We start from the raw sequence: 26041 nt of genomic DNA, 5'->3' as shown, positions 1-26041 counted from the left end.
TGTGCAGAGAGGCAAACCCAGGCCTGATGGCCAGTGGCATCCGCATTTTATGGAAGCAGAGAAACTCCAAGAGATCTCATGTAAATCGGCATGTTGCAAGGAGACAGTCCAGGCCTGATTTAGGAACAAGTCATTTGAATCTTTTAAAGCCTGGAATTTCTCCTTGGTACTAACAAAGAAGTAAAAAATGAACAATTGCGTTAATGAAGTGAGAATACCTTCAAATTAAAAACTGTACTCACTTGGGGGTCCTGTCTTGCAGTCAGAAAGAAACCCGACCAGGAAGATGGTGGATGGGCTTCACATGGCTTACTTCTGTGGCATTTGGTGTCAGGTTTTGACTGTGTGGCCAGAAAAATTAGTCATTTTAGTTTGATTGCATTTTGAGAAAGCATATGAAAGAAATGCCAACAGTGTATCAACTCAGAGTTGCTTAGGTCCTGGGAAAATAATAAAAACTGACCTCCAGTGACGTTAAGTAAAAGTGCAGAACAGAAATACTACCTCCTCTCCCCCTGTCAGGTGGACAGTATGTTTTTGCACACTCTCCAGGACCAAGGCCAAGGAGGCTCTCATGCTGTCTCCCCTCCTGGCACCAGACCCGGTACATAGTGCACAGGCATCAAGTCAGTGAGCCGGGCTCACACTATGGAGGCACAAGGTTATTACAGCTTTAGAACAATGTCTTTAAAAGGGCTTGATGTGATGGGCCACATTATCGTGGACTTCCTGGGTGAGTCCCTTTAACAGCAAACGGGTGGCCACATCCTTTCTGAGAGCCTCTGCTTGCTCACAACCTGTGGCACTGGGATGTGTCCCTGTAAGGTAAGAGGAAATGTCCAGAGACTGGAGAACTCAGGTGAATAGTGACATTCAGACGATAGCACCTGCTCTCAGGCCAAGGAAGAGAGAGGGGTGAGCATTTTGACAAAGGAAGCTGGTGGGATGAGAAGGCATGTGGTCTAGTCTTTTTGAAAACCACAGACCGACCTGGAGCTTATATAGAGCCCTCTGATTTCACAGCCAGAAACCGCACACGAGATAGAGGAGGAATAGGAGAGGAGCAGGGTCACCTGTTTCGAGAACTGAATTTGCTGTTTGGTAAAAGAGAGGTAGCAGAAGGCAATCCCCTGAACAGAATCTGATCCGGAAGACAGTGATTTTGAACAGTAAGGTAAGCGTGCATGATCAGTTGAGAATGAGTTAACGTTTGTTTTCCCTCGTCATTGTGTGAAGCATAGCCCAGAAATGTGCATACCGCACAGTCTGTACCTGAGAGCAGACTTCGAGAAAACCACTTGCGATCGAGAAGTACGCAGTTGTCATGCACAAGTCAAACATGAGCTGTCCTGGCTGATGAACAGGCAATAGAGACGAGAAATGATTTTCCTGTCTATATGGCTGCTAGATGTCAAAGAGGGACTTGGAACCAAAGATGCCTGAGTCACAACTTTTTTTTTTTTTTCATTTTGAACATTTTCACTCAAAATTTTAGAAAATGCTATGAGATACACATCTTCAATGAGGAAAAATTGGAGGAAAAAATCTTGAAAAGTGAAGAAGAGAAAAATCTTATCTGTTCCTTTAGAACATTTGGTATTTTTTTCCGTCCCATCTTTCTTTGTACTTAGTACCTACAAATATACACTGTTATGGTATTATTTACTTAATTTTTAAAGTATTTATTTACTTAAATAATCTGTACACCCAGTGTGGGGCTCAAATTTACGACCCCCAGTTCAAGAGTCACATGCTCTTCTGACTGAACCAGCCAGGTGCCCTGATCATGTATTTACTTAAATGCAAAACAGTGTACTCTTTCTGTAGCCTCTGCTTATGTTTAAATTTTTAGGGGCACCTGGGTGGCTCAGTTGGTTGAGCCTCTGAGTCTGGGTTTCGGCTCGGGTCATGATCTCACGGTTTATGAGATTAGCCCCCCGTTTGTAAAGGGGTAACTTTGGGAGAGCCATGGTGAGGAGTAATGGACATATAGTGAGTGAATATTTGCTTTCCCAAATGAAACTCATGTACTAGTTTCGGTTGGAGTTTCCCTACTTATGCACCTTTTTTTTTCCCCCCGTCCAGGAAGAGACTTTGTTAGAAAGTTGCCTTTAAATCTGTGTGTTGTGCCCTGCGGGGAATGCATGGCATGAGGTTCATGGTTGCACTGGCTCCGTGCGTACAAAAACACTATGGAGAGAGAAAAAAATCTGTTCATGTCCAGGCAATGGGGGTGGTTTAATTATGAATGCCTAATACATGAAGCCTTGGGCTTGTGGAAAAGCTTTATCCTTGTTACCCTTGGGAACAGTGTGAGAGTCTTGAGATGTAGGCTTCGTTAGGTTAGTCCAGGCTCTAGGGAACAGGGGGGTTTTGGGTTCTGCATTTTCAGTTTCTCTATAGAGACCACATATGTCATATTACTAAGGGAAAATGACCCATACCGACAACAAAACACCTGCAAAATGATTACATTTTTGCAACCCAACACCTTTTCCTCAACTCATTGTTCCTGCTTTAAAGGAGTGAAACAAATTAAGTGATTATGATATATCATGTAACTAGGAGAATCTCTTTGTTTAGGGTAAAGAAATCAATATGAGAAGCTCTTGGAATAGCCTCCCCCCGCCCCCACCTCCTCCTTAGCACCTCCTTATATATGGGCTTAGAAATGCTGATTCTACAGAAGAATGACAGTGATACATGCTGAGGCCGGCCTCGTTAGGCTCCAAACTTCTGCCCGCGTGTCTGCCACCAGCATGTGTCCTATAGGCTTAGGAAGGATGGCAATTGGTTAAATACAGCAATTCAGTTGTGCATTTTTCATTAGACATTAGATGGACTTCGTTTTTAAACACTCGTGTATCCATGCGTTTTAAAAAGTTGGTTAACTGAAATTTAAGATAAACAAGAAATTTAAAGGAAAAGGTAAACAAAAATAGATGCTATTACTAAGTTAAGTGCTGTGATACAGTTTCCAAGTCTGGAATTCTGTTTTCCCAGTGGGGCCCACTCTGACCATTCTATTTAACACGGCAACTTCCTGGGGAGCCTGGCAGCTCATTTGGTTAAGTGTCCAACTCTTGATTTTGGCTCAGGTCATGATCTTATGGTTTGTGAGTTTGAGCTCCACGTCGGGCTCTGTGGTGGCAGTGGAGTCTGCTTGGGATTCTCTCTCTCTCTCTCTCTCTCTCTCTCTCTCTCTCGTTCTCGTTCTCGTTCTCGTTCTCCCTCTGCTCCTCCCCCACTCGAGCACTTGAACACATGCTCTCACTCTCTGTCTCAAAATAAGTAAACCTAGAAATAAAATTGCAACTTTCCTCCAGCACTCCCAATGCCTTTTACCTAATTCTGCTGGCCTCACCCATACCAGATAATCACTGTCTAAAACACACTGTATAATTTAGTTATTGTTTTGTAAATCTGTGGTTACCCATCTCCCCTGCTAGAATGTATGTTTCATGAGGGCAGAACTCCTTGTCACTTCACTTCACTGATACCTTGAGTTCAGACCCCTTGAACAGGGCTTAACATACTAAGTCCTTAATAAATACTTGGATAAAGTGATTGATGTCCTCATCATCATTGTCTTTACAGCGGGGCAGTTTTATTTATTTATTTATTTAAGTTTATTTTTTGAAAGAGACGGACACAGCACCAGTGGGGGAGGGGCCGAGAGAAAGGGAGGGAGAGGATCCCAGGCAGGCTGCATGCTGCCAGCCCAGAGCCCAATGCAGGGCTCAAACCCACGAAGCTGCGAGACCATGACCTGAGCCGAAACCAAGAGTTGGATGCTTAATCAACTGAGCCACGTAGGTGCCCCTATTTATTTTTAAAATATTTATTTTTGAGAGAGAGAGAGAGAGGTAGAGGGAGGGAGATTGTGAGGGGAGGAGGGGCAAAAAGAGAAGGAGACAGAATCCCAAGATGACCTGAGCCAGTCAAGAGTCAGATACTTAAGTGATTGAGCCACCCAGGCACCCCTACAGTGTGACGGTTTAAATTTTTTTAAATCTTTATATATATGAGAGAGAGAGAGAGCGAGAGCGAGAGAGAGAGAGAGAGAGAGAGAGAGAGCGCACAAGCAGGGGAGAGGCAGAGAGAGATGGAGACAAAATCCCAAACAGGCCCTAGCCTCTGAGCTACCAGCACAGAGCCTGATGCGGTGCTCGAACTCACGAACTGTGAGATCATGACCTGAGCCAAAGTCTCACACTTAACTGACTGAGCCACTCAGACGCTCCTACAGTGTGATAGGTTTAAACCAGGCTTCTATTGGGACAGTAAAAAACGTGATAAACATTTTTTTCTTGGGAAGAATTGAAATTCTGAGTTTAGAAAGAAGGCTGAGAATTCCACAATCTTAAAGAGCTTACGTCTTGTAGGTCTTATAGGTCCATTCTATATGGACAGATCCCCTCTAACCCCTTTCTGTAGAACAGAAGCTTCTTTCTCCTCAACAGGAATAACAGAATACCTCTTTAGGATTCTCAATTGTAGAGTTGACACAATGGTCTGCAGCCTTTCATGGGTATAGAGCTTGTACCTCCCCACCTGCTCTCTGCCCATGTTTCAAAGCTGAGCAGTAGAGCTTTGAAGCTGACATGTATATTGCAGATTGCCTATAGTCAAACAGCCTTTACTTTCTGGGGTCCAGTAAAGACTCTAAGTTCAACATTGAGAGAACACAGGACAATCTTGGATCTCACCTTCTTGGTGCCTGTAGAAATATGGAGCCCAGGTCATTAGGAATGAGACCAGTAATTCTCAGCCATTCAAACTTACTCTTTACACCTTTTTTGGTTAAAAAAAAATCTGTCTCTCTACACATGTATGTATATGTATATAGGTGTATGTATATCTACATAGAGAATGCTTTAAAGTTTTTGATCTTCTGAATTGTGTAGATTTTTGTAGTGAGAATATGTTTTTTAAGAAATGAGTGTAGTGCATTATGGTGCTTCAGTGTGTTAGAGAAATCAAGACAATTTATAGCCTCAGATTTCATTTAGGCTTGTAAGAAACACAGTGATATTCAGGAAGATACTAGAACGTATGGAGTACCAACCGTATGCCAGGCTGGGTGCTAAGTGTTTCATATACCTTGTCTTATTTATTTACTCCATCACCAGCCCCAAGCAGTAGGTATTATCTTCCCTATTTTACATTTGAGGAAATTAAGGCTTTGAGTGGATAAGCAATGTCTACAACGAAACACCACTAGCAAATGGCAGATCTGGATGTCATTTGTATCTGACTCCAGACTGGTGCTCTATCTACCATATTGTGTATATGAATAGTACTGATTCATATACAAAATAGTACTGATTATTAAGAAGACTCGTAGTTTCTTTAAAAAGTAAAATACGAACTAGAAAAAAGGACTACTAGCTTCTATTTTTTAAGTTTATTTATTTATTTTTGAGAGAGAAAGTGTGAGTGGGGGAGGGGCAGAGAAAGGGGGAGAGAGAATCCCAAGCCAGGTGTGTACTCCTGGTGCAGAGCCCACTGTGGGGCTCGGGCTCATGAACCTTGAGATTGTGACCTGAGCCAAAATCAAGAGTCAGACGTTCAACTGACTGAGCAACCACGTGCCCTGCCTCCTAGTTTGTTTTTACTAAAGGGGCTGCATTTCAAAACTATTTTCATAGCTTCCGGGTTCTCATGAACAGTGTTCTTTTGACCAACAGCAACACAGTTTCTATAAGAAGCCATCTTATCTTGCACAATCTACCTCCGTCATGTCTAACTTACTGATTGTTTTCCTAACAAAAATAACTCCTCTTACCCTTTTGCTGTAAGACTGCTGTGCTGGCCTAGGGTGTAGTCATGTTCTCTGTAGCGTGTTGTCCCGCCATTAATTACTTGCTCACTCTTTCTGTCCCTCTTTCCTTCCTCGTTTATTTTGTGGATTCAACCTGTTCTATTGCCAGATGCCGTTTAAGGCAGCGGACCAATAACAGTGAACAAAATAGATGACGTGCCTGCCCTTAGAGAATTTGTAATTTAGTGGGGAAACAGACAGTAAAACAACCAGCATTGTGTGTGTGTGTGTGTGTGTGTGTGTGTGTCTGGGGACAGAGAATGGTGGCAACAAGAGTCTCTGATTTAGATGGAGTAGTTAGATAACACCTCTCAGAGAAGGTGACCATATACAGCATTTGAACAAAATGAGGGAAACGCTTTTAAGTAGAAGAAGCATGTCAAACCCTAGAGTTGGGAATGTGCTCCATCCATTTGATAGTCAACAAGGACACTGGCGTAGCTGGACCAGGGTGAGGAAGACGGGTGTGCTAGAGAAATGGAGGAGGGGAGGGATGGGTTCTGGAGCTGGAGGGTGTAGGGCCCGGTAGTGCAGGTTAAGGACTTGAATTCTGTTCTGGGAGTGATGGAAATCCACTGGAAAGATTTAAGCAGGGCAGTGGTATGATCTGATAGAGGGTTGCCAAGGGCCACTTTGGCTGCTCTGAAACACACATTGTTTCAGGGCAAGAGTAGAGCAGAGAGACCAGTTGGGAGGTCGGCAGGTGAGATCTCAGGCCTGGAAGGAGAAAGACACTTTAGATTTGCACAGGACCCAAAGGTTGGCAAAGACACTGGCTCATGACTTGGATGACTTGTGACATTTTTCACAAAAGTCACAATATCCTCGTACACTGGGTTCAAGTGGACACTGTTTTATTGAACAGGTCGTTTCTTTAAAAAAAATTTTTTTTAATGTTTATTTATTTATTTTTTTTAATTTTTTTTTTTTTAACGTTTATTTGTTTTTGAGACAGAGAGAGACAGAGCATGAATGGGGGAGGGGCAGAGAGAGAGGGAAACACAGAATCGGAAGCAGGCTCCAGGCTCCGAGCCATCAGCCCAAAGCCCGACGCGGGGCTCGAACTCGCGGACCGCAAGATCGTGACCTGAGCCGAAGTCGGACGCTTAACCGACTGAGCCACCCAGGCGCCCCTTAATGTTTATTTTTGAGAGAGAAAGACAGAGTGTGAGCAAGGAAGGGGCAAAGAGAGAAGGAGACAGAATCCAAAGCAAGCTCTAGGCTCTGAGCCATCAGCACAGAGCCCGATGCGGGGCTTGAACTCACGAACCATGAGATCATGACCTGAGCCAAAGTTGAAGGCTTAACCAACGGAGCCACCACCCAGGCTGCCTTGAACATGTCATTTCTAAAGCCTGACCTCCATTCTGAAAACCACTTGTTCAAGAGCTCTTGGGGAAGACCTGGAAATTTTGTTTGACCTCAACAGTATCATGAATCAGCAGTGAGACAGGGCTTCCAAAACCATACAGGTAGATACAGATCGCAGCTCTGGAATCTTTAACGCAGATTGAGCGAAGTCAGGATTCCTCTGGGACTTAGATGCCAGTCAAGTCTCTTCAGGAGCACATGATTCCCATTGGGAATTGACAGAGGTGGCTGCAGAGACCCACCATGTGTATGCACTGCAGGGTGAAGAAGTTCTGGTGATGGAGAGAAAAGTACTTCTCACTCGTAGAGATGAACGGGTATGGTCAGTAAGTTACTCTCATGCGGGGTCATCTTTTCCCCTCTTAGTCCACCAAGATGTCTACCCTCCTTTATGCTGATAAAAACAGTTGTAGCCGTGACTCAATGTTGATAATGACATTAGTAGGTAATACTCTTGTTTGGGTTCTTGCTAAATACCAGACAAGGGGGCAAATTATTCACATTGATAATCACATTTAATCCCAGCAATAGATCTGTTTGAAAGGTACCGTTGGCCCAAATTATGGAGTGTTAGGACAGTTCAGAGGAGAGCAGCAGGAAACACAGGATTCAAACCCAGGTAGTTTGATTGAAGAGCTAGAACTCTGACCCGCTGTGTTGTACTGCAAATCTGATGGGTGAAATAATTTCGCATTTGTAATTTATGCAGATTATGGGATAAATAGGGTTTTTTTTTTTATGAGTTGGAATACTTTATACTTATTCTATGAGAAAATCCGTGCTGAGTTTTAGAGTACTTCAACTATGAATTCTGGAGGTCAGTTCCATTCACTAAGTGGGGAAATGCCTCTCTTTCCTGAGTCCTGAATTCAACATTTTAGAAGAAACAATGACAATCTGTATTTTATCCAAAAGGTGGTCAGTACTGCAAGACCTGAACACCAAGTCATCTGGTGTTTGAAAGAAGTTTAATTTGCAAGGGGAAGGCTTTTAAAACACAGCAAAGGCTTCCGACTGCCTCAATGGTAAAACCATACACCCCAATGTGAACATCTCTTCCTACACGGTCAGATCCCGTCTTCTGGTTTTAAATGACATTCACACACTCTTGATGACTCCCAGATTTAGATGTCTGACTAAGAAAGACCCAGGCTGTCAGTTCACTGCTGCTCAACATGGTCACATGGTGTTCTCCCATGCATCTCAAACTTAACATGGGGTGCCTGTTTCCTGGCAGCTGTAGCACTGGGGTCCCCGTTTCCTTGTGCTTGTAGAGCTCCTGTTTGCTGGACACAGACTGGTGGACGTATGGTCTTCCCAGCTCAGGATGGCTCCACCATCCTTCGTGTTGTTCAGGCCCCAAACCTCCCCATTATATTTGGTTCCTCTTTCTTCTTCCTTTGAGAAAATTAAAAAAAAAAATGCTTATTTAATTTTGAGGGGGGAGGGGCAGAGAAGGGGAAGAGGGAGGAGCAAGAGAGAGAGAGAGAGAGAGAGAGAGAGAGCACGAGAGCAAGAGAGCCTCCCAAGCAGGCTCCACACTGTTAGTGCAGAGCCCAATGTGGGGCTCAAACTCATGAACTGCGCGAGGTAATGACCTGGACTGAAATCAAGAGTCTGTTGCTCAACTGAGCCACTCAGGCACCCTGGTTCCTCTTTTTTTAAACAGACTCCACTTTTCGTTGTCAGTCTGTGCTTTTCTTTCTGCTTCCGTTCACGTCTTGGTGCCACCATTCAGACCTCTTTTACCAACTCTTCTCCCTCCTGATCACTGCAGGCACATAACATGTCAAATATCTCCATGGACCCCTCTGCCCACCCCCAGTATTCTCACTTCCTTCAGGCCTATGGTAAAGGGACTAATGGGCCAAGAATGTCTATACCCTAATCCCCAGACCCACGAATATGTCACCTTATGTGTAGAAAGGACTTCATACTTGTGATTAAGGTTAAGGACCTTGAGTCATCGAGGCTATTTTGTATTTTCTCAGTGAGCCCAGTATAATCACCTGAGTCCTTAAAAGTGGAAGAGAATGCAGGAAAGCAGGTAAGAGAAGTGTCACATGAGAAGGACTGCTTGGCTGGTTTTGAAGATGGAGAAAGCGGGCCATAAGCCAAAGATCACAGGCAGCCTCTAGAAGGTGGGAGCCGTGTACTAGGCTGACAGCCAGTGAGGAAAAGGGGACCACCATTCTACAAGTGCAAGGAAACGGGGACCCCAGTGCTACAGCTGCCTGGAAACGGGGACCACAGTCTTAGACCCACAAGGAGACGGAAATCTTTTCTCCCAGTGAACCACTGAAGGGAACACTGCCCCACCAGTACCTTGATTTTAGCCCCATGAACGTGAGGCAGAGAAGTCCGCCAGCCACACTGCCCTCCTCGCCCACAGAGCTGTGAGAGAAGAAATGGCACTTTGTGTTTGTGCAGTACGAGTAGAAAACTAATACAAGGTCTCTGCTCAGATATGACTTTCTTGGTCAGACCATTCCTGACCACCCTATATCACAGCCATACCCGCCCCCATCCAGGCCCTCTCTGTCCTCATTATCCTGATTTCTTTGGCCTCTGTAACACTTATCAGCTAATATGCATTTACTTGTGTGATTGTCTTTGTCTCCCTTCCATTCAAATGTAAATAAGCTTTTGATCTTCCTCTTGTTCACAGTTTCTTTTCCAGAGAGTAGAACTAAGCCCTATGCACTAGGTAATTGTTCTTGTTGAGCCTTTGAGTTTACTGTTTGTCTGCTTTCCAGCCTCTTAAAGAGGTGCTGGGCTTCCAGGATGAGTGCCCTACACTCACCTTCTGCCTTCTCTCACCTGCTGCCTTGGGACCTTTGCACATGATCTGCCTACTGCTTGCCCTTCCTCTTTGCCTACCTTTACCGTAGGTCTTTTCGGAAACTTCAGCTCTTGAAAGAAACCTTCCCTGATTCCAGAGAGCAAATCTTGTCTTCCCTTATGTACATAGTTGTTGGGTTTTTTTTTAAATAAGCATTTTAGAGATGTCTGGGTAGCACAATTGGTTAAGTGTCCAACTTCGGCTCAGGTCATGATTCACGGCTCATGAGTTCGAGTCCCACACTGAGCTTTCTGCTCTCAGCTCAGAGCCTGAGCCTGCGTCAGATTCTGTGTCATCTTCTCTCTCTTCACCTCCCCTGCTCTCTCTTGCTTTCTCTCTCTCTCTCTCTCTCTCTCTGTCTCTCTCAAAAATGAATAAACATTTTTAAAAATTTAACATTAAAAAATTAAAAATAAAATAAAAATAAGCATTTTTATATTGAGTATAGCTCACATAGTTTTTTATACTTTTCCTTTATAGTTTGTATCATACCTCATAATTATATATTGTTTTGACTACTTTCTTAATTTCACTCTTTCTTCTATGTAGGCACCACAAAGGCTAGAATGATGGGTTTGGCTCACCACTGTTTCTGTAGTTAATGGATTGTGGGCTTTGGAACTCAGACTGTCTGAGTTTATAAATCCATTCCTAGTTCTGTGTCTTTAAGCTCTGAGCCTCTTTGTGGCTTGGTTTCCTCACATATGGAGTGGGAATAATACTGGTACCTACTTACCTCATAGGGTTTTGTGTGGATTAAACCAGTTAATAAATGAAAGTGCCTGGAACACTGCATAATACATAGGAAACACTCAAAAAATGGTAGGGTCGCCTGGCTGGCTCAGTCTGTAGAGCATGCAACTCTTAATCTCAGGGTCATGCGTTCAAGCCCCGCAAGGGGAGTAGAGCCTATTTATAAATAAATAAATAGCGACAATTTAAAAAAGGTTAGCTGCTGCCGCCTTTGTTCTTAATATAGAGCATAGCGAAGGGCTTGGCACGTAGAGATGCACAATAAATATCTGGGGAAATTCATTAAATGAATTTTGTAAGAGCTTGATGTTCGTGTTAAAAAATTGAATAATAATCATTTATTACATTTACCCCAGTAGGACTTAAGAAGGCAGAAAGTAGATTAAATTTGTCTTCTCATTGTAAAAATAATATATGCATGCTATCAAGAAAAATGCAGATTGCAGGGAAAATCATGATAATTTGTAATTCAACCACTCTGGCATCATTTTGATTTCCTTTGTCATTTGTTCTGCAGATTTGAGAGTCAGCAGCTTTGTATGGATAAAATATTTTCTCCTGCTTTTCTAACTAGTATATATTGCAAATGCTTTCTTACAACATTGTGGTAGGTTCTTTTTGGTGATGATTTTCTCCTTAGAAAAAGTCCAGTTTGTTTGGGGCATATAATACATATTATATGACGTCAATAGGAATACATGTGGCGAAACTTAGAGAGTGTGACTGTACTTTAAGTAACATGATTATGCTGGGGTGCCTGGGTGGCTCAGTCGTTTAAGTGTCCGACTTCAGCACAGGTCATGGTCTCGCAGTCCGTGAGTTCAAGCCCTGCGTCGGGCTCTGTGCTGACAGCTCAGATCCTGGAGCCTGCTTCGGATTCTGTATCTCCCTCTCTCTCTGCTCTTTCCCTGCTCACACTCTGTCTGTCTGTCTCTCTCAAAAGTAAATAAACATTTAAAAAAAGTAATAATATTGTACCACGTAGATAGTCTGTTTAAGGGGAAGGTATGGAAGACAGCAATGCCTAAAATTCTGGAAGGCACTGGAATGGAGGCTGGATGGAGGCTAGGATGGGACTCCTTGGCCTGGAGGGCCTCCCTTGGAAGCATAAGCCCTAGGGTAGGTGAGCCTGCTCTGTGTAGTTGGTGCCTGGGTGAGGGAGGATTTAGGAAGGCGTTGGCTGTCATTGGCTTGGGAAAGCTGTGGAAAACAGGATGGGTTGATGGGTTGGAGGCAGATCGAAGAGTTGCTTTTTGCAGAAGCCATGAGCTTGTGATGAGGCGAGGCAGTTTACAGATGAGTAATTTGGGAGAAGAATGATAGATTCTTTTTGTTCTGCTCTATGACAAGCTCTTTCAGGCACAGATCTCTTCCCCAAGCAGCCTGTGAGGAAGGCTGGCCTACATGCTCCTGGAAACCATCGTGTGCTTCCTGCTGGACACTTTGTTGCCCACTTCATAATTAGCAATTACCTGTTCCATTTCAGAGCATCTTACAGAGCACCAAGACATTTATTAGCCAACAAACGAATATAATTCGACATCATTTTGTCATTCCTGTTTTATTAACGGAGATACTATGGCTCCAGGGTATTTAGAGTTTGGCACAAGTTAGAAAGTAGTGCAGATAAAAGGTATCTGTTTTCATTCCTGCAAAGCAGGTTACAAAAGAGAACAAATAAAGCTCATAAAGCATCTGTCTTTCAGAATGCTTCATTGTTTACCACCATATTTGATGCATTGCCACAACAATTCAGGTAAGCAAAGGACCAGCACTATTTCCTTTTTACACAGTCTAAGTCAAAATTATATGCTGTTGAAACTAATGAAAAACTATGTTAGCCAATCAACATGTAATGATGTGATGTATTTGAGTGCACTTTTCCCCTCACCCTGAATTGACTGATTGGATTTACGGCATACAGATACAGCTTAAGAGGAAAAGAAAAATGAAGACTTCATAATCAAATAATCAGGGAGCTGCAGCTAAAATTAGTCAGTACTGGGCTTTACACTGAAAACCTGTAATTCTAGGGGTGCCTGGCTGGCTCAGTCTGTGGAACGTGCAACTCTTGATCTCAGGGTTGTGAGTTCAAGCCCCATGTTGGGTGTAGAGATTGCTTAAAAATAAATTCTTTGAAAACCTGTAATTCTATAAACACTGGAAAACTGAGGAAAAACCTTCCCTTTACAACCAGAGAGATTTAAAACTAAAACATTTAGCAGAGACTTTGTCATTATTAGGATATCTGAAAGTAATGTTTATACACAGAAAAACTTTCAATACTATAGGAACGTGTAAAAGGAAAAACGAAATGTGTCTAACCAAATGTGTCTTCCAGAACCATAAGTTAGTTGAAAGGTTGCTGATTTGTTTTAAGCACCCAGACTCTGAATAATATATTATATTATATATATAGATATTATATTATATATTATATATAATATAGATATAATATATAATATATAATATATAATACATAATATATATATTTATATATTTATATAAATATATAATATATTTATATAAATATATATTTTTATATATTTATATATATAATATAAAATTATATAAATATATTTTATATATATTTATATACAATATATAATTATATAAATATATAAATATGTATAATATTATATATTATATATAGTATATTATATATATAATATACATATTATATATATAATATACTATATATAATATAATATATTCTCTAGAATAATATATTCTATTTCTTGATGTCTGAATCTTAGAAAATCTCTAGTGTCCCTCCACTTTGAAATAGGAACTGAGTTCACCCACCCCTGTCGTACCTCCCCTCCATACTCAGTTTCTACTATGTGTGTGATTTTAATCTCATTATTAAAAAATCAGTACCATGACTTATATTTATTAAACATAATAAACGTAACTTGAACCATTTTCTTCATCTACCAATTTTTAGCAGTAGCCTTTGATTACCAATGATATAAGATGAAAATAATTTCGACCCTATTTGGTTTCCTTCCCCATTCACCTCTAATTTTCTGCTGGTTATGCCATTACTTTTTATACTGACAAAAAGTATTTATAGTCCGTTCTGTAAAAAGAATTGTGTTGTATAGATTGATTCTAAAAACTGAGCACAAGAGTTGATGTTCCTGGTATTATAATTATATATGTGTGTGTACATATATTTGTTTATATTTTCACTTTGTAATCAAGTGTTTGGAACTGTGGAGGATGAAATGTTGTCTTATAAATTATGAAATCTGTACTGCTCACTGGAGAGTGTTCTAAACATTATTTCAAATAGCCACTCTTTTCTTTGTCTCATGCGTATTACGTTTATTTTGCTTTATATTTATTTTGCTTTATGTTTGGAACTTTACATTGTATACCATTTTATCTGATTGGTTTTCTTGGAATTTTTAGGCAGCTTTTTTTTTTTTCTTGGCAGAGAAAAGCAAATACTTTACACCATCCTGAAACCTTCTTAACTATGATTGATATTCATCATACCTGTTTTCTTCTTGAAGGCATGTTTCTTGGAGCCCTCTGGCTTCTTATTCTAATTTGAATATTTTGGGGGATACAGAGCTGCCATTTTAGGATTTTTCCACCATTAAAAAAATGTTTTAAATGTTTATTTATTTTTGAGAAAAAGAAAGAGAGAGAGAGAGAGAGAGAGAGAGAGAGAGAGAGAGAAGTGGGGGAGGGGCAGAGAGAGAAGAGGACAGAGGATCTGAAGTGGGCTCTGTGCTGACCGCAGAAAGCCCAGTGTAGGACTTGAACTCATGAACTGTGAGATCATGACCTGAGCCGAAGTTGGACACTTAATTGACTGAGCCACCCAGGTGCCCCTCCACCATTTTATTCTAGGTTAGGGCCACAAGTTTTTTGGCTTTTCTTGAAAAAAACTCCATTTTTTAAAGTTTATTTATTTTTATTAAAAAAATTTTTTTTTTTTTTAATTTTTTTTTTTCAACGTTTTTTATTTATTTTTGGGACAGAGAGAGATAGAGCATGAACGGGGGAGGGGCAGAGAGAGAGAGGGAGACACAGAATCAGAAACAGGCTCCAGGCTCCGAGCCATCAGCCCAGAGCCTGACGCGGGGCTCGAACTCACGGAACGCGAGATCGTGACCTGGCTGAAGTCGGACGCTTAACCGATTGCGCCACCCAGGCGCCCCTAAAAAAATTTTTAATGTTACTTTTGAGACACACACACACACACACACACACACACACACACACACACACACAGAGTGCAAGTGGGGAATGGGTAGAGAGAGAGGGAGACACTGAATCCGAAGCAGGCTCCAGGCTCTGAACTGTCAGCATAAAGCCCAACACGGGGCTTGAAATCAGGACCTGAACTAGAGTCGGATGCTCAACCGACTGAGCAACTCAGGTGCCCCAGGTTTATTCATTTATTTTGAGAGAGAGAGAGAGCAAGAGGGGCAGAGAGAGAGAATTCTAAGCAGGCCCCACACTGTCATTGCATTGCCCGATGTAGGGCTTGAACTCGTGAGCCATGACATCATGACCTGAACTCAAACCAAGAGTCGGACACTTAACTGACTAAGCCACCCAGGTGGCCTGAAAAAAATTCCATTTTTAAGAAATAACGTCAAAGAAAATCCCATCAAAATCTACATAATCCATAAAGTGCTCCTGTGTGTCTGAAAAGAGCACTTTACTTTCTTCTTGGTGGAGAATTTGCCTGGATGTGGAATTCTGTGGTAAAGATCATTCGCCATCAAACTTTGAAGGTACATGCCGCTAAACATTTGCACTGGGTTTTCTGTGGATTTCTGGAGGCTCTTTTGTTTCTCTGTGTACCAAGTACTTCAACCCCAAATGCTTTCTTTGTAGAAACAAGCAACAAAGTAACTTGTGAGAAAGCAGTCTCCATGTGGCCATGAAGCCGCCATGATACTTCCTGCTGGAGAAGTCCTCAGCCTCCTCTGGATAGTGGCCACTTTATAATGTTGCCTTTCTCTACATTCATTTACTATGTCCATGGATCATAGGCTCTGATGATGACAAAAACAATGGCTGGCCTTTTATATTACTTTTGACATATTTTTTGATATATACTTTGATGTGTATTTGTTATTTTATTATATATTATCTATTTTATATATCAAATATAAATTATATTTAAAAAATTTTAAATATGTTACATATATTTAAAACTATATTAACTATAAATGCATAAAAATAATTATATTAAATATATAAAAATATATTACTTTCATATATTTTTGAGTTCTTAGTTTTGATTCATCTATCCCTTGACAATTCTACAGCTTTTTTTTAAAATATTTTTTTATTTTTGAGAGAGAGACAGAGCACGAGTAGGGGAGGGGCAGAGAGAGAGGGAGACACAGAATCCAAAGCAGGCTCCAGGCTCCGAGCTGTCAGCACAGAGCACGACGCGGGGCTCGAACCCACAAACCATGAGATCATGACCTGAGCCAAAGTCAGACGCTTAACCGACTGAGCCACCCAGGCGCCCTGACAATTCTACATCTTCATAAATTTTTTCAAAAAGTATGGGTGGGCCGTTTGTTTTCTGAGTTTGCTCACAGCTAAGATGGCCTTTTTGTGCCTTTTCATGTGAATAATAATGCGTCTGACTTCGGCTCAGGTCAAGATCTTGGGTCTCTGGGTTCAAGCTCTGTGTGGGCTCTGTGCTGACAGCTCACAGCCTGGAGCCTGCTTTGGATTCTGTGTCTCCCTCTCTCTCCGACCTTTCCCAGCTCATGCTCTGTCTCTCTCTCTCTCTCTGTGTCTCTCTCAAAAAAAAAAATAAAACGTTAAAAAATAATAATAATCCAGAGTAGGTAACTGTCTTATTTTTCCCTGGGATATGGTCATTTCTTTTGATCTTCCCAACTTAGGAAACTTAGACTTCCTTTGATTTGATATTTGCTTTTGCTGTAATTTTGCTTGTGTTTTTATTTTTTCTTCTTTCTTTGGAGATTTTTCTTATTTTGGGGGGGGTCTTTTTGGTATCATGAGTTTTCTTTGCAAAGAAGCATCATGTTAAAAAAATTTTTTTTAATGTCTGCTTATTTATTTCTGAGACAGAGACAGAGCATGAGTGGGGGAGGGGCAGAGAGAGAGGGGGAGACAGAATCTGAAGCAGGCTCCAGGCTCTGAGCTGTCAGCACAGAGCCCGATGAGGGGCTTGAACGCACAGACCGCGAGATCATGACCTGAGCCAAAGTTGGTTGCTCAACCTACCGAGCCACCCAGGGGCCCCAAGAAGCATTGTATTTAAAAACTACACACACACATTTACTTATGCCCAACTCTTACAGCACTGTTTGATAGTGGCAATTATTTAGAGAATTCTTCTTATTCCTTAAGCAGTAGTTTATCTGAAACTGCATCTTTTTCTCAAAATACTTTAAAATGTATGAAATTTACATATTTTCAAAGGCATGAGAACAGTTATTAGCAGTTTTCTGCAGCCACATATAGTACAATTGAATTAATAATGTCTGTCACTTTATTACTGTGGCATCTTAGAGGAAATATGATTGAAGGTTCAGAATAAGAACAAATTAAATTTTTATACAAGCATTATTGCATTGTATACTTAGTCATTGAATATCATAGTCATTTATAATTAGAGGGTTTAGTACCATCTTCCACTCATAAAAAACTGTCGGGTGAATTCATACCTGCTATAAGCCAGGCCCCCAACAGGCACACAATTAATGGCTTTTTTAGAGATGTAATTTTTTGAAGTTAATAACAACCTTTAAAATTTTATCCTTCTTGGGGTGCCGGTTGTGTCCGACTTCATCTTAGGTCATGACTTTGCTGTGCATGAGTTCAAGCCCCATGTTGGGCTCTGTGCTGACAGCTCAGAGCCTGGAGCCTGCTTCGGATTCTGTGGCTCCCTCTCTCTCTGACCCTCCCTTGCTCATGCTCTGTCTCTGTCTCTCTCAAAAATAAACATTAAAAAAAGAAAGCTTAAATTTATTTTTTCTTTCTTGCTCATTCAAGTCAAGAAAGAGAATATTTCAGAGCATCTGGGTGGCACAGTTGGTTAAGTGTCAGACTATTGATTTTGGTTCAGGTCATAATCTCGTGGTGCATGAGATCAAGCCCCTCATCGGGCTCTGCACTGACAGTGTGGAGCTTGTTTGGGATTCTCTCTCTCCCTCTCTGTTCCTGCCCTGTTCACACATACAATCTCTCCCTAAAAATAAATAATGAAACATTAAAAAAAATATTTCAAACCCAGAGTTGACTTCAACCCTGAGTTAATATTTGGGCCATGTTTTTCTAACTGAGCAATTATTAAAACATATATAAGAAAAGTCATATTTGAAGCAGGTACTTGCCATTTGTGTGTATCTCATGTTCTCAGTATAACAATTTTTATTATTATTTTTTACATTTATATGTTTTGAGAGACAGAGCACAAGTGGGGGAGGGCAGAGAGAGGAGGAGACACAGAATCCGAAGCACGCTCCGTGCTCTGAGCTGTCAGCACAGAACCCGACGTGGGGCTTGAACTCACAAACTGTAAGATCATGACCTGAGCTCAAGTTTGACGCTTAACTGACTGAGCCACCCAGGAGCCCCTCAGCATAACAGTTTTGTAACCCAGACAACGTGGAACACTGGACTGTAAGCTTTATTTGTGTATACAGTCCCCATCTGTATTTGGAAGGTTTTAAGTTATTTATTAGATACTTTTAGCATGTTAAAGGAAAAGCTTTATTTTTGCTTTCATTGGAAGTGAATAACTTTGTAGAGTACAAATTTCTGAAGGCAAGAGACTGTTCAACCTGGAATATAGGTTAAGTCTTTCTTTAGCTTAAGTTTATTTTATTTCTTAAAATAAGTTCCTGGAAAATCGGGTGTACACCCAAATTTTGAAATATTTTATCCTTGACTTTAGTTTAATTTCAGAGATACTATCACAAAGGAAGAAAATTGCCTCTAACATGTAATCATACCATACTTAGGAATGGAAATAGTGTCTTTAAAGTTGTATCTACGTATTCCATATTCTCTATATATGTACATATAATATATATATGTATTATATGTATTCCATATATTCCATATCTTTTTAGCAGATTTGTAACTTAGTAAATATAAGTGGGGGTAAATTTGGCAAAATTTTTGGTAATTTATCTTGTGTTCGTCTCTGTGTGTAAGTCTGTTTACCGAAATAAGGAATATATTAATACATATAAAATATATGTACATATGTTATAAAATGTATACGTATATTCCATATGTACATATATGTGTACATATATAATATACACATATACGTATAATGTGGATTATATAATGTTATATAACACATATATTTTATAATATAGATACACATATAATGGATACATTGTATATTATGTATTGTGTTATATATAATATGTATAATATATATGTACATGTATAGGTACATATATAATATATACATTATTTTATATATGTATACATATATGTACAAATATACCTAAACATATACTGCTGGCCCTTGAGCAACATGGGTCTGAACTGTGTTCCACTTATATCTGGATTTTTTTTAATAAATATAGTATAGTACTTTAAACATATTTGTTCTTCTTTATGATTTTCTTAACAACATATTCTTTTCTCTAGCTTACTTTATTATAAGAATACAGTGTATAATGTACACATAACATACAAAATATATGTTAATCAACTGTGTTATCAGGAAGGCTTCCAGTCAACAGTAGGCCATTCGTAGTTAAGTTTTGGGGGAATCAGAAGTTATATAAGGTTTTTCACTGCGTGGGGGGGAGAGGGCTGGTTCCCCTAGCCCCTGCACTGTTCAAGGGTCAACTGCATAAACATGCATAGAGACACACATATATAAACATATACATATATAAACACAATAAATATGGGACAGAATAGTACAGTAACTTGTACTGTAACTTAGTACCTTATACTTTTAGGTAACTTAGTATCTACCTCAGGGTCCTAATTAAAGTATGGTAACAGTTGTACGTAGGAGTACTATGTAGCCATTAGAGAATTAGGTATTTCAAAATGTGCTGATAAGATGTTCAACATGTATTAAATAAATAAGGTAAAAAATAAAAATAGTACAAGTAGTACAACTGTGTGATGGGTCTCCAGTGTGTAAGAGAATAAAACAACTTCTATATACATGGGTACCTACAGAGTTTATATGTATGCGGACAACTTCTGAAAGGATATTTGAGATCCCTCTTGAATTGGCAAGGACTTACACAAGTCTCTTCTGTAAGAAACTTCTGCTTTTAAGTTTACAGTCTGAACTTTTTGAAACTTTTCCCCCATCAGTACATTTTTTTTGTTTTTTGTTTTTTTTTTTTTAGAAAAAACCATACAAACTAACATTTGGAACCACAGTATAAAGAGATCGAGGGGGTAGTGTGAGCACAGAGCCTGGTAGGAGGAGGTAATATAAAAAAAGCACCTTGTACTCTGCAGAGTTGTATGCTTTTTATATAGATCATTGGTCTGAGTCCATTGACAGGGGCACGGCCTCCAAATAGTTGAGGGTAAAGACCTCAGGACACCACCATTCCTGTCCCTGCCGGGTGTCTTCACGTAGCACATATTTCTATGATGTTTAAAAACATGAGTATATGTGCATTGAATCACTCTTATTTGGTTATTTATAGAAATACTTGAGAAATTTGGTATCAGACTGACCTTTCTTTTCTACTTAATGTCTCTTTTTTTTTTCCTCTGGCTGCTTTTCAGATTTTCTGTTTCTTACTGGGTTTAAAGAATTTGGTTATGATTTGCCTTAGATTTTTTATTTTTCACATGTTTCTTGTAGTTGGATCCATTGATCTTGTTGGGTTTTGGGGCTATAGTTTCCATCCAATTTGGAAGATTTTTGGTCGTGATTTCTTTAAATTCATTTGTCTTTTCCATCAGCCCTGTCTCCCCTCTCTCCTCTCCTGTGGGGACTCCAAGTATACATACATTCTGCTGTTTCAGGATGTTCCATGGTTTCCTGAAGCTTTGTTTGTTTTTTAGTTTTTTTCCCCTTCTCTTTTTCATTTGGCATAGTTGCTGTTGGTGGATCTTTAAGATCACTTACCTTTTCTTTTGCTATATCTAATCTGCTGTCAATCCCATCCATTGTATTTTTGTGATAATCACAGACATTGTTGATTTCATCAGTGGGACCCAGACTTGCTGTGTGTGTTTTTATTATCTTCCATGGATGTGGTCAACCTTTCCTTTGGATACTTAAGTGTAAGAAATTACCTTATAATAATGATTTTAATCCGTTTGTCTACTAATTTTATCAATCTTTGTCATTTCTACATCAATTTCTCTTGATTGGTTTTTCTTATTATGATTGTATCTTCCTGCTTCTTTTTGATTGGATGCCAGGCACTGTAAATTTTATCTTGTTGGGTACTAGTATTTTTATATTCCTAAAAATATTCTTGAGCTTTGTCTTGGCATGTGGTTAAGTTACTTGGAAACAGTTCGTACTCTCTAGGCATTGCCTTTAATGTTGTTTTTTGGGATTTGTGTTTGTTTGTTTTATTTGTTTGTTTATTTATGCTGCACTAAAAGAGCCTTTAGTCTACAGTTGATTTTGTCCCAATGCTGAGGCAAGACCTTTTTGAGAACTCTAACTAGTGCCTCATGAATTATGAGGTTTTCTACCCTGACGTTTGGGGACAGGCTGTATGCCCAGTTGTCTGTCAGCTCTGAGCACTGTGTCTTCCCGTCCTTTGGTAAACGTGTCCAGTCCCTTGTGTTGGGGAGGATTCAGCTGAATGTTGGAGGGAGAGACCACTGGCAGGTCACCGGAGTCCTCTCTGTACACCTCACTCTTGTCCAGCATCCTGTCCTCAGAACGTGCTTCCCCTCACACCCACCAACTGCACCCTAACTCAGGGGACCTCAGGGCTCTGTTTGGGGTAACCATAGGGCTCCTTTTTGTTTCTTTTGTCTCTCACTTTTCTTCATTTCCTCGTGTCTAATGTCTTGAGAGCCATTTTTTCCACATATTTTGCCCAGTTTTGACTTGTTCCACATGGGAGGGTCAGTCTACTCCCTGTTACGCCATCTTGAACAGAAGTGGAAATCACCCCGCCCTAGACTTTAACTTGAAAAAATTGCGGGAGAGGCGCCTGGGTGGCTCAGTCAGTTAAGCATCTGACTTCAGCTCAGATCATGATCTCAGGGTTCATGGGTTCGAGCCCTGTGTCAGGCTCTGTGCTGACAGCTGAGAGCCTGGAGCCTGCTTTGGATTCTGGGTCTCTCTCTCTCTCTCTCTCTCTCTACCCCTCACTCGCTTCGGCTCTCTCAAAAATAAACATTAAAAACATTTTTTTTTTTAATTTTTAAGCAGAAATTAAAAAAAAAAGAGTCCTTGTCCACCTACTCCTAGTCTGAAATTCCAGAGGCAGCCACATTCACCTTTTTCCTGGTATTTCTCTCCAGATGTTGTAGCTCTCACCTTTTTCAGAGCACGCTGTCTGAAACAGCACCCTGTTCAGTTGTGTCTCATTACCCTGATGCCTTGTTCTTCACGTGCTTATTTCCTGACCTCACCATATTCATTCCTGTGTTTATAGTCAGCCTTCCTCACCAGATAGGCTGTATGTGCCATGAAGCCTGAGCTCCTGTCCCTTTTGTTCACTGCTGAATCCTCAGAGCCTAGAGCAACCCCTGGGTACATTGTAGTCCCTCAAGCCCCTCAGTAAATATCTGCTAAAGACATGAGTGAATCAAACAAATCCTGTGCTTTTGCTTTCCCAGCCTCTGCCTGTGCTGTCCCAACCTTAGAGGCAGGTAACAGCCTTGAGGAGTTTTCCAGGAAAACAAAGCAGGGAAAAAGATTTTCCAGGCAGCAGGGACAACATGTATCAGAAGCTCTTAAAAAAAAGGAGTGGGGTGGGGGGGGTGCTGCCATGGATTTCAAGAAAATAAGATTAAATAAATTTTTTTTAATGTTAATTTTTCAGAGATAGAGCATGTGCGCGCGCACACACACACACACACACACACCTGCAAGTGGGGGAGGGGCAGAGAGAGAGGGAGACACAGAATCCCACACAGGCTCCAGGCTCCCAGCTGTCAGCACAGTGCCCGACCCGGGACTCGAACTCACAAACCACAACACCATGACCTGAGCCCAAGTCGGATGCTCAACTGATTTAGCTACCCAGGCGCCCGCAGAAAAATAAGATTTATGACATTGATGCCATTTCTTCACATCGTCCTGGAAATTCTGATTAACCAACTTCCTTTCCAAGATATTTTCCCAGAATTTAAAAGAAAAACCCCTAACAATATTAGGTATATTGTATGTTTTTTAAATGGCAACACGGTACAAATAGTGGCGTGAAAATGTACCACACACGGTGTGTGTGTGTGTGTGTGTGTGTGTGTGTGTGTCCACCCGCCCCGCCACCCACCCACACCGTCGTGCCCCCCTGGACTGACTGACTGAAAAGTAACTGTGGAACTTAGTAATGGAGCCATCTGGTCGATAGAAGGGATGACATTCCATGAGGCAGCCACTGTGTGATGTGTCTTATCCCTGGCCTTCAAGAGGGGTGACCCTGAGGGCTGACCCAGTAGGTTGAGCCTTTCTGAGTCTTCAACACTCTCCTTCTGTGTATCCAGCAGCAAACATGCCAATTAAAGTGGTCTTTTTTGGTTTGGGTGTTCAAATTTTTGTTTACATGCTGATTAGTTAACCTACAGTGCAATATTGGTTTCAGGAGTAAAATACAGTGATTCATCACTTCCATACAACACCCAGTGCTCATCACAAGTGCCCTCCTTAGTGCCCATCCCCCACCCACCTCCCTCCACCAACCCCTCAGTTCTTTATCTACCACGGTAGGTTTTGCGATGAAGCCTCATGTAACTGGACTCAGAATATAACTTCAATTGTCTCATGCAGTTCAGCAGATGGAAACTACTTTCGTTGCCTCCACACTGTCCTGCTTTAACTCTGGGACCTGACACTAGAAAGGGATTCTGCATCCTATTAACCAAGCCCGGACATGGGAGCTGTGCTTCTTTTGTTTGTGTTTCTCAGGGTGTATTCCTCATCGGATTCCCGGCAGCATCTTTGAAGGAAAAGAATTTTCTTTATTGAATTAGTGACCAATTTTTTTTCTAAAAAAATAATATACATATATATGAGACTTTGAAGCATATGGATATGTTTTGAGAAGAAAATAGTTTCTATTTTCACTAATTGACCAAAGAAAAGTATATTTGGGGAGGTTTCCTGAAAAACCAAATGTTAGTATAAAATATTGATTAAATTCATAAATATTTACCATTTGCTTGATAAAAGCACGTTTCTTAAACGGAGTCAAAGAACAGACGACTTTGTTTCTGATTCGAAGAAGTACAAATATACAAATATTTTATGTTTGGTGATTTAATTTTGTCTTTTCAAATAAGTAATACATATAAGGTAGAAATACAGAGCCAGAGGGGATCTGATTTCATAATCACGGCATTGTGACCTCATATTTCATGTGCTACCGTTAAGTAGTTTTCTTTAGGGTTAAAGTAAGCATGCTTTTAACACTCTTTCGTGTCTTGTGACCTCAAGTTTAGCTTTTTCCAGAAGGGTGACTGAAAGAGGAAATAGGCTTACTAAGTAATTGAACAGTGTTCCTTCATCTTGGTGTTGACCACATCTCGCTCAGCAGAACAGGAGTTCAAGACAAACTCTTGAAAATAACAGATCACCTTCTCTTCCATTCTTGCCAAGCATCCTTCCCCCACCCCACCTTAACATTGTGTTTTCATGAGGATTTCACAATATCTCTCATCCCTTGTTCCCAGTCTTGACCCCAATGACCTAGGAATCAAGAAAATGTCATGTTAGTGCCTACTAATTAGCGCACCCAGAGAGCCTTTTCTTCTGGCCTTTCAACCTTCTGGAGGTAGGAACGCAAGCTGTCACTGGCATCATGCAGGGAAAATGAGCCTTTACTACGTTTTCCCTGTTTTGCTAACAGCGGAATAAGCCCAGCTGAGGCTAGAGATGAATATGCAGGTTAGGAAGAAATTAACCTAAAATGCACTGCTGTTTGCCTGATTGTCTTCTAGGTGACACAGCATGGCCAGGCGTCGAAATACCCACCCGTAATGGAATGCTCCAGCCTGCTGTGTCTGCCAGACTCTGGCTGTTGTCAGACAATTTGTTTCAATACCATCATACTCATTGGTGAAATAATTTTAAGGGAGGAATGTGCTCTGATTTAAAAGTTTAAGGAGCATCCGAATGCATTTAAGTTTCTGTTGTTTTTAGACACGTTACAGGGAGACCTCACTTGGTACTAACTAAAGCATTTGGCTGGAATGCTCATTAATCAGTGCTGTTGGACCAGGGTCTCCTGAGCCTTCTGAGTTTTGGGGGCTCAGCTACTGTAATTAAAGGGATGAAATATATCATGGTCACAAACTTACCACATCAGACAACTGAGGGGTTTGAACTGGTGGAATTAATCTTTTTTTAAATTTCTTTTCTTTAGGTGTTTAAGATAGAAGTACTAATGAATGGAAGAAAACATTTTGTTGAAAAAAGGTACAGCGAATTTCATGCCTTGCACAAAAAGGTAACTTTTTTTCCCTTTTTCCTTGTATGTTAGATGCTGTAAGGTTAAGACTGTTCTCTGTGTTTTCTGAGAGCATTAACAGTTCCTGGAACAATACAGTTTCTTTTATCATGACTGAGGTTTTCTTTTAAAATAAATGATTCAGTCCCTTAAAGGTGTGCTTTTTTGAGTAGGTGGGTTTTCTGTTAAGGTCTTTTACATAAATAGATGTGAGGGTGTAAGCTCTTTGGGTGTTATGGGTTCACAAAGAATAAGACTGAGGCCTTATTTCATCTGAAATACACTTAATGTGCTTTACAAAAAGGAAAGAAAGAAGCAAATGATGACTTTACAGGGAGAAATTTATTAAAATCAATTTACAGGTATCTGGAAAAGTAATATGCGTGTCACATGTATCCAGGAGCATTTGGGGAAAATGTAAAAGGAGAACATACCCAATCCTTTCGAATTGTAAAGGCCACTTTGTAAGATTGGCGTTCGAGTTCTTGGATTCATTTCATTGAAAGTCTGAGATAAAAGAAACAGGAATTCAAAAGGAATGGCTGAGTTTGGGGAGAAATGGTAAAAAATAGAAGAGTGAATACTTTTTATTTTCTGACAAAATTTAATGTTTTGCAGGCTAGAAATTATTTTTGGGGTGCTGACATTACC

The 26041-nt window shown here is 40.5% G+C and overlaps 1 protein-coding gene across 1 annotated transcript in view; it reads left to right on the top strand.

The window, feature by feature from the left end:
* The window catches only part of SNX24 (sorting nexin 24), a 156688-nt gene that overhangs the window by 62189 nt on the left and 68458 nt on the right, over positions 1 to 26041 (top strand). Inside the window, exon 2 of the mRNA XM_058737891.1 lies at positions 25307 to 25390. Within this exon, the coding sequence (XP_058593874.1) occupies positions 25307 to 25390 (84 nt within the window). The remainder of the gene's footprint in view (positions 1 to 25306; positions 25391 to 26041) is intronic.

This window comes from Neofelis nebulosa, chromosome 1 (assembly GCF_028018385.1).
Source record: "Neofelis nebulosa isolate mNeoNeb1 chromosome 1, mNeoNeb1.pri, whole genome shotgun sequence".
In the NCBI taxonomy this organism is placed as follows: domain Eukaryota; kingdom Metazoa; phylum Chordata; class Mammalia; order Carnivora; family Felidae; genus Neofelis; species Neofelis nebulosa.
The sequence above is the reverse complement of the archived record's forward strand: the minus strand, read 5'-3'. Positions and strand labels throughout refer to the sequence as shown.